This window comes from Heterocephalus glaber, unplaced genomic scaffold (assembly GCF_053883595.1).
Source record: "Heterocephalus glaber isolate CG9 unplaced genomic scaffold, H.glaber_assembly_v1.0 deba00001428, whole genome shotgun sequence".
Lineage (NCBI taxonomy): Eukaryota > Metazoa > Chordata > Mammalia > Rodentia > Bathyergidae > Heterocephalus > Heterocephalus glaber.
In genome coordinates, this window is record NW_028258293.1 from 28,144,375 (window position 1) to 28,157,953 (window position 13,579).

The 13,579-nt window shown below is 42.3% G+C and overlaps 1 protein-coding gene across 3 annotated transcripts in view; it reads right to left on the reverse strand.

The window, feature by feature from the left end:
• The window catches only part of Fam168a (family with sequence similarity 168 member A), a 178,566-nt gene that overhangs the window by 13,674 nt on the left and 151,313 nt on the right, over nucleotides 1-13,579 (reverse strand). For 2 of the 3 annotated variants that reach the window (XM_004863267.4, XM_087211928.1), the window contains exon 4: nucleotides 5,526-5,651. In XM_004863267.4, coding sequence (XP_004863324.1) covers nucleotides 5,526-5,651 — 126 coding nt within the window. Of the gene's footprint in view, nucleotides 1-5,525; nucleotides 5,652-10,904; nucleotides 10,932-13,579 lie in introns of all 3 variants that reach the window. The other variant, XM_013064983.3, reaches the window with a different exon arrangement.

The following is a 13,579-nucleotide window of genomic DNA, read 5'->3' on the forward strand; positions in this document are numbered from 1 at the left end:
TGAAGGGCCAGGGGAGGGGTAAAATAGCATGCATGGCATCTTGCTGTCTCTTCTACTTGGGTTACTTGGAAATGGACAGGGGTTTTCTTTATGGTTTTTGAAGTATTGGTCCTTTTTTGGGGAGACTGAAGTAGCTTGCATATTTATTGAATGGTATTCATCTCCTGTGTATTTTTAGTTTTGTGATGTTGATGTTTGTGTTTTCTGATGGGAATGTGATTTTGTGTGACACTGATCACAAATGGAGTGTCTTTTCCATTCAAATGTAACAGCCTTTCCTGTTTTATCATACAAACAGAAAAACTATTCAATTTATTTATGATAAAATGGGAGTGGAATAGGAATTTCCTTGAAAATTGTAAGTTTACATCAAGTTAGAGGGACCCTAGAAAAAGTGATAAGGATGAAAATCAAATATTGACTTCTGCTTATTTCTTTTCCCCTGCTCATCTATACTATTAAACTTATATTTATTGCATGCCTGTAATCCCAGTAGTCAGTAGGCTGAGGCAAGAGGATCGCTATGAGTTCAAGGCCAGCCTGGGCTACCTAGTAAGTTCAAGGTCAGCCTGAACTACATAGCAAGATCTTGTCTCAAAAAAACAACCAACCAACCAAACAAACAAACACTACTAGGGATTGAACCAAGGCCTTCATACTGCACCACATCCCCAGCCCCCACCCCCCCTTTTTTTGAGGCAAGGTCCTGTTAAGTCACTAAGTTGCCCAGGTTGGGCTTGAATTTGTAATCCTCCTGCCTCAGGCTCCCAGAGTGCTGGGATTACAGGCATACACCACTATACCCAGCTGAGATTCTAAAATTTTATGGTTAAAGTGCTATGATTTTATGATTCTTTAAAGTTAACAAGTCACCATCAATGCTGGTGACTTTCCTTTATTCTCCTGGAGGATGTGTTCTGAAATTTTTATCTTGCCCAGGGAAGGTATACCACCCCCTCTATGGCCACAAGGACAACCAGCTTACAAAGAGTTGGGACTGTCCCTCTGAGGAAAATCAAAAGGCTCCAAGAGACTGCAATAGATTTTGGTTTCCACATCTAAGAATAACCTTGTCTGAGAATGTTTCTTTCTCTTCATGTTATGAAATGAGACACACACACTCAGAATATAAATCAGCAGCCAAAACACTCCTGGCAGAGAAAGCAATGCCACTGTAGGAGGCAGCCCTGCTTGACTGTCTGACAGTTTGGGACAGGAGAAGCAGAACTGCAGAGGTAGAGAGGATCCTGGCGTTCTCCAAGGCAACAAAAGCATTCACAGATGAGAGAAGAAGTAGATGCTAAAAGAGGCTACTGGCAGTGGCACTTCCTCCAACCACAATGGTTTTCGAGGTTGCCATTTGTCCAGAGGATCTTACGCGAGGCTGCAGAAACTGCCAGGGGCCTCCACCCTGGGCTCCTGAAGAGTCAACTCACTTCCTCTCTCTCAGGAATAGCCTCATTTGTACTAGATAATTTCAGAGGGCCTTTCTGGGGTTGGCATTCTAAGTTTATGAGTAGCTCAACAGTAATTTTTTTTCCCAATAGTAATTTCATGAGCACATCACTTCAGAGGACTTTCTACAAAAGACCAAAGGTCTTGTCCATATCCTGGGGGACCACTGACAATTTTCCCAGGGCTGTGGCCTGGGCAACCTTGGGTATTTATTACTATGTGTGTCAAAGTAAAAGAAGCTGTTGAGTTTGGTTTTTTCTTTTGAGACAGGGTCTTGATATGTAGTTCAGGCTGGCCTTGAACTCACTATGCAGCCCATGCTGGCCTTGAAGTCCTGGCCATTCTCCTGCCTCAGCCTCCCAAGTGCTGGATTACAGGAGTGCGCCACCATGCCCAGTGCCAATGGGCTTGTTAAAAAAAAAAAACTCATATGATTTTTACCCAAATAATCTTAGACTCAACTCACTCACTGGAAGCCTAACTACTCTGAAAAGAATTCTACAGCCGAAGGTCACTTAGGACTTTGGAATGCTATGCTTTAAGCATATCAGAGGCTTGCATTCTACCCTGTCTCCTTTAGAGGAAGAACCTAGAGCCCAGGAGGGCAGTAATTTTCCCAACATTGCACAGCAAATCAGTAAGAGCCGAGTCCAGAGTTCAGGGTTTACTATGCCCTGGGCAGACCTCCTTCTGAGTTAAAACTCTCTGCAGTCTAATCTTGGGCATGCGGTATATTGGTCTTTGTGTCCCGATTTCACTAAAGGCAGTATCAAGAGAGAAGAATGGAATTCGATACCTACAAGTCCCAGTGCTGCCTTATAAAAGAGGCTTTGTTTATGATGTCTCTCTCAGGTCCCCAACCATAATTTTAGATTCCATCAAATAGGATAATAAAGAGTATATGCATTAATAAGACAAAAACCTTTGCAGCCCTCTCTTCAATCTTTCTTCAGTGTCATAAATCATTTTGAGTTGCAAAGCCCTTACCACCTTCAAAGGCATTGATCCTCACATCACAGATGCCTTTTAGACTAATTGGTTTATTGACTATCAGATTTATATGTCTGGACAAAACAAAGCTTTATGTCTAAATCTTGCCTTGACCCCTAATTCTCCTTGCTGGTAGTCAAACAAGAGAACATTGAATAAGTAGGAGGAAGACCTAATTAAAAACAGGCTTAGCAAGTGTTGGTGAAATTGAACTGTATTTGCCCAAGCGCCCTAAATTTTCTGTAGCACTAGAAGCAACAAAATCTGAATACTGGGAGGAGCCTTGTGAGTGAGAGTCCCAACTCCATTAAAAAAAAAAAAAAATCACACAAATCTATATATTACTTGCTTAAAAGAAAGGGATACATTTTGGTCTTCCCAGGGACTGTGACAGCCTGTTTGGGAAGACACTGGGATGTGACTACTAGACATTTCTGTTTTGTTTTTTCAGCACTGGGAATTGAATTCAGGGCGTTGCACATGCTGAGCAAGTGCTCTACTACTAAGGTACATCTTCAGCCCTTTAAAAATTTTATTTTGAGACAAGGTCTCACTAAACTACCCAGGCTGGCCTCCAACTTGTGATCCTCCTGCCTCAGCCTCCCAAGTAGCTAGGATTACATGTATGAACCACTTGGCCTGGTGCAAATGGACATTTAATGGGACTTCAGGAAGATTTTAACATAATAAAAAGGTAAGACCTTCTGCTATTCAGACTGCCAAACTGCAAAAAGGGCTGCCTCTGGAGGGAATGAGCACCTGTCCCTGGAGATGTGTGAGCCAAGGCTCAAAGGCCAGCTACTGGTCAGGACTGCAAGAGAGGAGGTCCCTGTGGGATAAGACATATTGGTACACAGCTCCAAATTGAGAGAATCAAGAGCCTGATAGCTAGAGAAAACCTTAAAGATGACCTAGTCCAGGTCTCTCAATTTATAATTCAAAAGGTCCAAAGTATGGACATGAATTATCCAATGCCACATAGAACACAAGTCTAGAATCCAACTCTGGGCTTCTTTGTACTATACTATAGTCGGTGTCCCTTTTTACATATCTCTATCCATATGTACAGATCTCCAAGAGAATACGTATATGTCAGTTTACATATATAGTCTTCATATGTTCACTCATTTCTACCTGAAGTTATCTGGAAAAACTCCCTAACAACTGTCATCCCTCTCTCTCTCTTTTTTTTTTTTTGGTACTGGGGATCAAACTCAGGACCTTGCACTTGCGAGGCAGGCGGCGGAACCACTGAGCTAAATCCCCAGCCTTATCATCCCTCTCTTATAGGGTAAAATCAACCTCATCAGAAAAGCCATAACAGAATCTTACCTGGGAGCCATTACTTTCTAGTTCTGTTTACTAGTTGGGCAGTACTGTGCACACTGCCTTTCTGAGTCTCAGCTTTCAACTGAGATGAAAATCTACCCAATAACATTATAGAAGTATAGTGCTGAGTAAGTGGGAAAGTGATTATGAAAGCATTTTCCCTAAAAGGTGAACATGTTATATAAGCTGATCTTGACATCTCGGGACAATGATAACAAGGAGAAAATGGCACTGGATATTTTTAAAAATGAGAAAAAATACAATGAATTTGTTTAGTCTACTTACTTAGTAGGCTAATAATTCACTGTAACATCCTGCTGAGGGCTTATCCAGGCCCTGTTGGCACAACTTGAAAGATAAGGGCTCACCACATCCAAAGTTAACCATTCCTCTACTGCATAGTTCCTACAAGGCACAAAATTCTTTTTTTTTTTTTTGTACCAGGGATCGAACTCAGGACCTTGTGCTTGCAGGGCAGGCAGCGGCACCACTGAGCTAAATCCCTAGCCACCAAATTCTTCTTTATACAGAGTTTAAATGACATTCAGTGATTTTTAAACACTGGTCTCATTTCCTCAGTGGAGCCACCTTGTTAAAAATCAGAGGTGACCAGGCCAGGCATGGTGGTGCACACCTGTAATCCTAGCACTTGGGAGGCTGAAGCAGGAGGATGGACATGAGTTCAAGGCCAGCCGGGGCTACACAGGGAGTTCAAGACCAGCCTGCACTACATAGAGAGAACCTGTCTCAAACAAATAAACATCAGATATGACCAGATGCTATGGTGCATATCTGTAATCTTGGCTACTTGGGAAGCTGTGGCAGGAGGATTTTAAGTTTGAAGCCAGCCTATGCAACTTAGTGAGACCCTGTCTCAAAATTTAAAAAAAACTTCTTAAAGGGCTGGGGCTGTAGCTCAGTGGTAAAGGGCTTGCCTGGCATTTGTGAGCTCCTGGGTTCAACAATTCCTGGTACTGGGGAATAAAAAAACAATCGTGAAGATGATAGCAGTGGTTACCCTTCTGAAGAGAAACAGGTCTAATCTCACTGGCAAACTGGCATCTGTCCATGTATATATATATATCTTCTTCTGTAATGCAGTATAGACAAGGGTAGTGTTTTGTTTTGTTTTTTGTTTTTTTAATATGAGGGCATTTTTACTCCCCAGGGGATGTTATGCCATGTTTTGAGACATCTTTAGTTGTGACAATGACATTTGGCTACTGTCGTCTAGTGGGTAGAGATCAGAGATGCTGCTTAACATCCTACAATGCACAGGCCACTCCCCAACTACAAAGAATTATCTAGCCCAGATGTCAACAGAGCTGAGGTTAAGAAACTTTGTCTTGGGGGAAAGCCCTCTGTCCTTTCCCATGAAATGCAGTAACAGTCTTTCCCTCATCAAACTTCTTGGCTAGGTGAGTACTTCCTTCTCCCTCCCTCAATACTGTGTCTCCCAGAAACTGGGTACATGATCAAAGAGGATGATCTTTCCTGAATGAGGAAGACCAATTTTTTACATGGGTAGAAGAACCTCTTAAATCAGTATTTATATTATAAATGTCTTTTTTGTTTTGGTACCAGGGATTGAACTCGGGACCTTGTGCTTGCGAGGCAGGCAGCGGAGCCACTGAGCTAAATCCCCGGACCTTATAAATGTCATTTTTAAAAAATCCCTTTCTTATCTTCCTAAGAAACAAATCAGTCCCAACTAAGGGGAACAAGGAAAGGAAGAGACAGGCTGTATTTACTGAAAGCCGCAGAGGACGCTTGGTAAGTTCGGTTCTCGGTCCCGGTGTCCACTGGGAGGTGGAAGGTGCCTTCAGTGCCACAGGAAGACGAGTTCTGTGGCCAGGCCTGTTTCATCAGCAGCGTGGCTTAAGGGAAGACACAAGAATGGCATTAGGCAGAAATAAGAAGTGGGCACCACCAATCACAGACACAAAACAGGGTCTTGTGTTGGACAGAAACATATAACCCAAGGGACCTGTTCAGACACACAGAATGATTCAGCCTTTCTAAGAAGGGTTAGTAGGTTTGTAGGAGTGCTGAACTGAGTCCCCAAATGATTTTAAAACCAAAGAATTCTGCACATACAGAGAATCAGGATATTCTACCTGCTACTGAAACTATGAAGATGCCTCTTTCTACCTAACCTTCTGCCTAAGACTTTGAGTGTCTACTGGGTCAGATCAACTAAACCACTTTCCATCCTTTTTTTTTTTCTTTTTTTTGGTCTGACTACTGTCTGGAGGTGTATTTAATAAGTTGCTTTCAAATAAAACATTATTCTTTCAAATAGTTACTATTACATGAACCTTGCTACAATACCATCTGCTCTAAAGAGACTGACCCCACTGTGGCTATGGCAGTTTAAAAGGCCCAGGACCCTGTGGCTGTATTCCTAGTTATCCAGCAGGCACTCCTTACTAACAACTCCTTCTGCTGGACACCTGGCAGAGGCCAGATAGACATACCTCTTGGATACCCCTGAATATCTCCTGCTGGGGTACTACTGGGTACCCCACTTTAGATATCTCTTCATAAATTAGAAATGATCCTTTGTGCCATTACAGAACTAAATGTCAGACTTCAGGTAGATATAAAATAGAGATGAGGTCCAGTCTGAGATCCATAGAGACTTCCTAGGCTGATTCTGATTCAAAGCTCAGCTTGGGAAACTTGAAAGATGATACTTCATATGTTCTAGAAGGGGAAGCCACTCAAGAAACTTACCTTCATGGTATCCTAAGGGGAAGGAGAGCGGAAATAGGGCTCTAAAGGGTAGAAATGTCTAACTTATTACTATACTTCCAAACACAGAGGAGAAACATTCTTGGCCCAGATTTCTACTTATGGAAAAAAAGAACAATTTTAGTGACATATTTTCCACTCAAAGAAGGTCTTAGGAGTCTCAGATATAGAATATTTTAGTCTATTTGCAAGGGGATGGGGAGGGGAGTTTCACTAGCAACAGTCAGATGTACCTGAAACATTTTAACAAGGGACAGAGGTAAGACAGTGTAGAGCAAGAAGAAAGCATGCCTATATACGCTCTAATTCAACTAGGATATTCTACCTCCAGAGGAGAGATTCCATAACCCCTGCTGCCTGCTAGGATAACAGCTAGGGTCTCTGTTCCTTCAATTACAGAAGTTCTAGGGCTAGAGAAGGTCAAGGACTCTGCTGTTTCTGCTGAACCAAGGCTAGAAATGCAGCTGTTACAGGCTGACTCTGTGCTTACATTAATGGCCCGCAATATATACAGCAGATGCTAAGGAATGAAAAGAAAATCATGGGCAGGAAAGTGACACCAAGAGGAGAATTCTGGCAAGAGAAATGGAGGGCCAGCAGAACCCCATGTAGAGTGCAGGGCCTTTGGTGGATATCCAGACATGGCTGTGCAGACACTGTAGAAGGGGAGCCCATTTCAAACAATTATCTATTGAGTTTCTTTCCCAGGAGGCACAGTGATGGTATGAAGGGGACTGATAAAATATCCAATTAATGTAGAAAAATCTTATGAAGATCTCTTGAATTGATCTTAGAACCTGACACTCCATGTGGCTGGGAAGCTCCCTAAAAAGTTAAACATGTGGCTCTGAGAAGTCAGATAGAGCAAGCCCATGCCCATAAGATCTCACTGAGATTCCACCAGGGAGCAGGAGGACTGAATACAGGAGTTTGGAGAATTTAGAGGTTCTGATTCATTCCAGTTTTTTCTTCCAAGTGGCAGACATTTTACCATAAATTTCACCATAAGCCAAAAGTCTGACATTAGCCTGAAGGACTGTATGACAATTAAAGTAAAGCAAAATTAGCCAAAGAGATTGAGGCCTAACTGTACTCAGCACTGAGGGGAGCGCCACAGTGAATGGGAATGCACATAGGTCACAGTCACTGCACACAGTACTTACAGTCTAACTGGGGATGCAAGACAGCCATACACCAACCAGGGAGTGAACAAGACAGCATGATACAGAGTATAATAATGCTGCAGATTAATCAGGAAAGATGCAACTGTGACTGTGCCTTTGATTATCTTCCCTAAGTGACCACATAAGTTAAACTATGTATTGTTCTGAACAAAGGGGTATTTTCTTCCAGTTTCAAAGAACAAACAGTATTTTCTGTACCTTTTCTGTATATTTGAAAAATTAATAATTTAAATAATTGGAGAAATGTGAAAACTAAAACCAAATGTCGGCTGTCAACCTGAGCTCATTAATTAGCTTACCATATGATACTACTCCTCCACATACAATTCCAAAGTAACCCACCCTGTTGGTGGCAGAAATGAGAGCTCAGTTGTGGGACAAAGACACAACTGAAGCTTCTGGAGGCATGGTGACAGAAGAGGGTGCTCTGACAGGCAGCCTGTTGAGTGCCAGAAAGGAACCACTTCCTAAAAATGCTTTACATTTTGAACTGACAGTTAGGTACAGGTATATCATATGTAAAAATGTTATTAAGCTGTAGACTAGTGTATATTATGTTCTTTAATATATATGTGTTATCCTTCAAGTAAAAAAGAGAGCAAGAGAACCTCTGGCAGTGAAGGGCCACGGGCCCAGTCACAGCAGGCTACCCACATCTGTGTGCTGGGTTGTTCACTTCCCTGGACATGGGACCCTCACACCCTCGGACACTCGAACAATCTGTTAAGCACACTTACAAAGAAAGAGGAGAGGCAGCAAGGGACCATCATCCTGAATAATGTACTGCATCAGGAAATCTGAGATCTAGCCTGGGCTCTGCCACTTATTAGCTGTGGGACCCTGGGCAAGTCACTTAATCTTTTAAGTTCTGTTTTGTCATTGCATAAAATGACAGTAGTCTTTGTTTTGCACTACTGATATGAGAATCAAAAATAAAGCTTCAGTGGGTAGAGTGATGCATGCCTATAATCCCAGTTGCTTGGGTGGCTGAGGCAGGAGAATCACAAGTTCAAGGCCAGCCTGGGTAACTTAGTGAAACCTTTGTCTTGAAGGAAGAAAGAGGAGGAGGAGGAAAAGAAGGAAGAGGAAGAAGAGGAAGAAAGGGCTAGAAGTGTGGCTTAGTGGTAGAGTGCTTGCCTAGTATGTGTGAGATCCTGCATTCAATCCCCAGTATCAATCAATTAATTAATCATTATCAGTCTTATAGTTTCTATTTCTGGTTGCTGTCTGCTCTTCCACATCTACAGTTGTGGAGAGCTCCAATGCAAGCTGTCATCATCTTTCACCTGAGCTACTCCAACTGCTTCCTCATTGTTTTGTTTTTGGTGCTGGAGATTGAATCCAGGGCCTTTGTGTTGAGCTACATTTCCAGCTCTTTTTACTTATTTTTAAAATTTTGAGACAGAGTCTTGCTAAGTTGCCCAGGCTGGGCACAAACTTGCAAATGAATCTCCTATCTCAGCCTCCCTGAGTGTAGGGATTGCAGGCATGCACCACCATATTCAGCTTTTTCTGCAAGGCTCTTCACTGGCTAGAATTCCTAAGGCTCCAGTTTATATTCCTTATTAGCACTCAAGGCCCCCATGATCTAGTCTGAATGATCTTGCTAGACTCATCATTTTCACTCTACAACCCATACTACAGCACACAAACTGCTTATCATTCCCAGAATATGCCAAGGAATTTCACATCTCCATGGTTTGTTCCACATTGCTAGCTCTTCCGACTTGTCTATTCTCAAACTCCACCTGGTAAACACATATTCATCTGTCAATCATAACTGAAAACTAACATCTACTGTGAAGTCTTTCTTCTCCCCACCTCTAACCACAACGCCTGTCTGCATCCCATACAGTTGACAATCCCAGTAACTCTTAGAAAGCCCTGGAGAGGCCTTGGATGGGTTGTCTTGTCTCCCTAACAAACTATAAGCTCCTTCAGAGTTGGGATTTTGCCTTACTGGTCTTTGTATCTTCAAAGGGACAACTTAGGTTCTTTCACAGAATATTTTGTGAAGTGAAATGTTCCATACATATTCTTCAGGCATCTTCATTTCAAATGCTATAGCTCAAAGGGTGAGAAAATACAAGACTTTTTAACTTTTTATGGAGTCTTCTGAGTTCCTATATGGTATCTTGAGAAAAAAAAAGGAAGAAAGTGAGGGAGGGAGGGAAAAAGGGAGGGAGGAACTTTCCATAAATGATAAGTAAAACAGGTCAGTGGATAGCAATGTTGAAATAATAAAATTGTAAGAGAAAGGGATATTAACATTTAAAGAGACATCAGAGATCATATAGAATAAAACATTTTATGGAAGGCCTAGAGATATTAGCAAATTGCCCAAGATCACACAGCCCACAGTGGTGGCAAGAAATTTCACAGCTCATCTTCTAAAAGATGTGACACATATAAATTCAATTTGAGACATCTAAAGAATCAAAGTGTGCAGAGATTTCACAAAAATATTGTCCTGAGAAGCCCAGGTAAGGGTGGTATGAGTGGCAGTTCCTCCCATGGTCCCTTCCTGTCTATGACAAAAAGGACCTAGTCAGGTTACACTGCTGGGACCCTCACAGGTGCCCAGAAGTTCCCGTGGTGCCTTGGGCCTGGAGTCCACACTGCCTTGAGAACTCAGCTCTGATCCCTCACTCATTGGCACAGTTGGGCTCTACCTTTCACCATCCAGGAAAATGTCCCCCAGAATGAGTCCAGAGTTCAAGGTCTGGGCTAAGGAAACAGACTATATCTAAAGTCATCCAGGTCTTCAAACATGTCAGACTGCCAAGGGAGATGAAAAATCTGATCCTGGGGCAGACTGGTATTTGGGGTTTTATAGGCATAATCCAGGGAATCCTTCACAGAGGCTGCCACAAAGCCAACAGAGAAGCCACATACAGGCCCTGGAATTTTTGTTCATTTGTTTGAATTCGCCCGCCAGGTTAGGGTAAGAGATGCCTTTCAGTGCCATGATCCTTCATTGCTGCCCTAGGGAAATGGTTCATGTGTGTCTCCAACCCATGATTTTGCACCATCAGACATGTTCCTGCATGCTTTAGGAACTGCTTGCTGAGCCACCTGGGGGGAGCCCAAGCCTAGGGGATGGGATTTGGGGAGGAAAGGAGGGGGATCTACCGCTGTTACAAGATAACACATTCATAGGCCATAATACAATGAGGAAAATAGCTCTCCTACCATAAGCTGAATGCAGGAACTGAAATTCTGTTGGATAGAAACGTTAGTTGAAATTACCACTAAGAATCTGTGCAAAGTTGTACATATTACAGTTACATAAACAGACTTTGTTTTGAGATAGCAGTTTTCCCCAGGCTGCACAAGAAACGGTGAATGTAGAGGGTATGAAGAGCCTCTGCCCTGGAGAGGGTGACAGACTTGCCATCTAGGAAAAGTTCGTCCACTGTAGAGGAGCACCTCCCTAGATGTCATAATGGCATCTTCCAGGCAGCTGACCTAGAAGCTACCTGATGTGAATTAAGTCCCAGATCCTGCTATGTACTTATCCACGATAAGAACACATTGCAACTCTCCAAAGAACTGCAGCGGGACTTCACACATGACAGAGGCTTTACGTGTTAGAAGAAGAGAAGGTTCAGGGACAATTCTGCCATCATGGTCCCTTAAAACTAGAGCTAGACTCGATGCAGAACCATTCCACCCCTGAAGCTTCCAGGACAGTGTGGTGCTACAGAAGGAGCACAGGCTTGGGGTCAGATAAGTGGGTTTGAATTCCAGCTCTACTGCTTTTGTCTTTTGGGGTTTTTTTTGGTACCGGGGATCAAACTCAGGTCCTTGTGGTTGGAAGGCAGGTGGCAGAACCACTGAGCTAAATCCCCGGCCCTCTACTGCTTTTTTAGCTGTATCACTTCAGATAATTTACTTAACCTCTCTGAGGAAAATTAGAGCAAGCAGCTCTAACTCACAAGATTAAGGTGGAGTGACCATTTGTAATATGCCTGGCAGGTTCAGAGAATGCATGTTCCTTCCCCTATCCATCCCCATGTTTCTTACATATAAAATGAGAATAATATGCCTGTACTTTATAGGATGTTATAAAATCAAATGAGTCAATAAATGAAACTGCTTTGTAAACAGATTCTTGTGAGGAGGTATTTCATTTTTACTTGTATTATTTATCCTGGTTATCCTTCCTTTCATTTTCTTTTGGTACCGGGGATCGAACTCAGGACCATGTGCCTGCAGGCTGGGTGCCACTGAGCTAAATCCCCAGCCCTCCTTCCTTTCATTTTCAAATCAGATTGTCATTAATATGATAAACTCTTTGTTCTCCAGATTGTGAAAACCAAACCTTGGCTGGCTCTTGCTTCCTAAGGGGCCAAACAGATCTTAAATAAGGTCCTCCAAATCATTGGAGCTTGGAAAAAAGTCTGAAGTACCCACAGTGTTTTCAGGACCAATGAAAAACTAAAAGGCTTCCCTGCATCATGGAGAGATGACATCTTAGGGTACTCAGAAATGCTAAAAATGCCTCTCTCTGAAGCAACATCTTGGTCTCCTTGAAGCAACTGAAAGAAATTTAAACTTGATCGCCTGGCTCTATGCAGGCACCTAGTACAGTACTTTGGGAACCTCTCTGCATCACAAATAGCTGGCCTGGCAGGAAGCAGAGAGTAATCTATACTGTCCTCTTAAACCTTGAGTCAGCTCATCCTTGGTAGAAATATCCCCACTGCAATCCAGAGGCTTGTGAATGCAGGCCAACTGCATTCTATGAAACAAACCTGGGAGAGAGAGACAGAGAACCCGAGCACAAGAGTGCCTGTGTAACTCAAAAGGGAAAAGGGATTTCCTCAAGGTCACACTAAACTCAGAAGCACAGTCAGTGTGACAACCTGGGTATTCCAACTCCCAGTCTGGGGCTTTCCAACACAGTGCACTAGTACTACACTCTTTATGGATTTTGTGGGTTTCTCAGCAAATGATTCCGTTAGTCATAGCCTGGAAATATGTTGACTTCTAAAGACATAAAATTGGGGAAAACTGAGTTTTGACAAAAAATGAGCGCTTAAAAAAAAGGTAATAGCTAAAGCTTGGAAATAGCCCAAGTGCCCATCAACTGGAAAATGGATAAAGAAGATGTGGTTTTTTTATGAAATGGAGTAGTACTCAGCCATAAAGAATGAGAAGCTAAAGTCATTTACAGCTAAATGGATGCATATTGAGGCCATCTTCTTAAGTGAAATAAATAGGACACACATGTAAATACCAAAGTTTCTCTAGTGTGAGAAAATGTAATTAAGGATTAAAATGATTAAAACGAATAATTGATAATTTGAAATAGGAAGAAAAGGTTCAAAGGGGTAGGGGTGGCAGGAGGGGAAGCGGAGAGATCAGAGTTACAGGCTGGAATCTGGAAAGAATCCCTATGTAGACTGTTTTTAAAACTATAGGAAGAGATGTAGATAGAGACTAGGCTGGAGCTCCTCAGTGGGGTGGGAAGGAAGAGTCACTGAGATCAAAGGAGAGAAGGGTGTTTTTTCTGAAGAAGCACACACAACTATGCATAGTACACAGTACTCGATAGTGTGATAAATGACTGTTACTGTTTTAGGTACTCATCATAACATGCTATACTTTTTACCCTTGAGAGCATAATCCTACTTATATAAAAGAGTTTACTGTAAAACAGTGTGCTGCTATGCCAGTGGTAGCCTCATGTATCTCGTGTTTAACTTCGTATTTGGATAATATCAAGGGGCCATCACAGATGGTTGACGTATACCTTCTCAGTTTGCACTTAGAAGTTGGCACTGTGTGGTACTTTGTGATACATATGGATGAAACTGCCTAATAACATATTTCTCAGATTATATTTCCATCATGTGTCACAT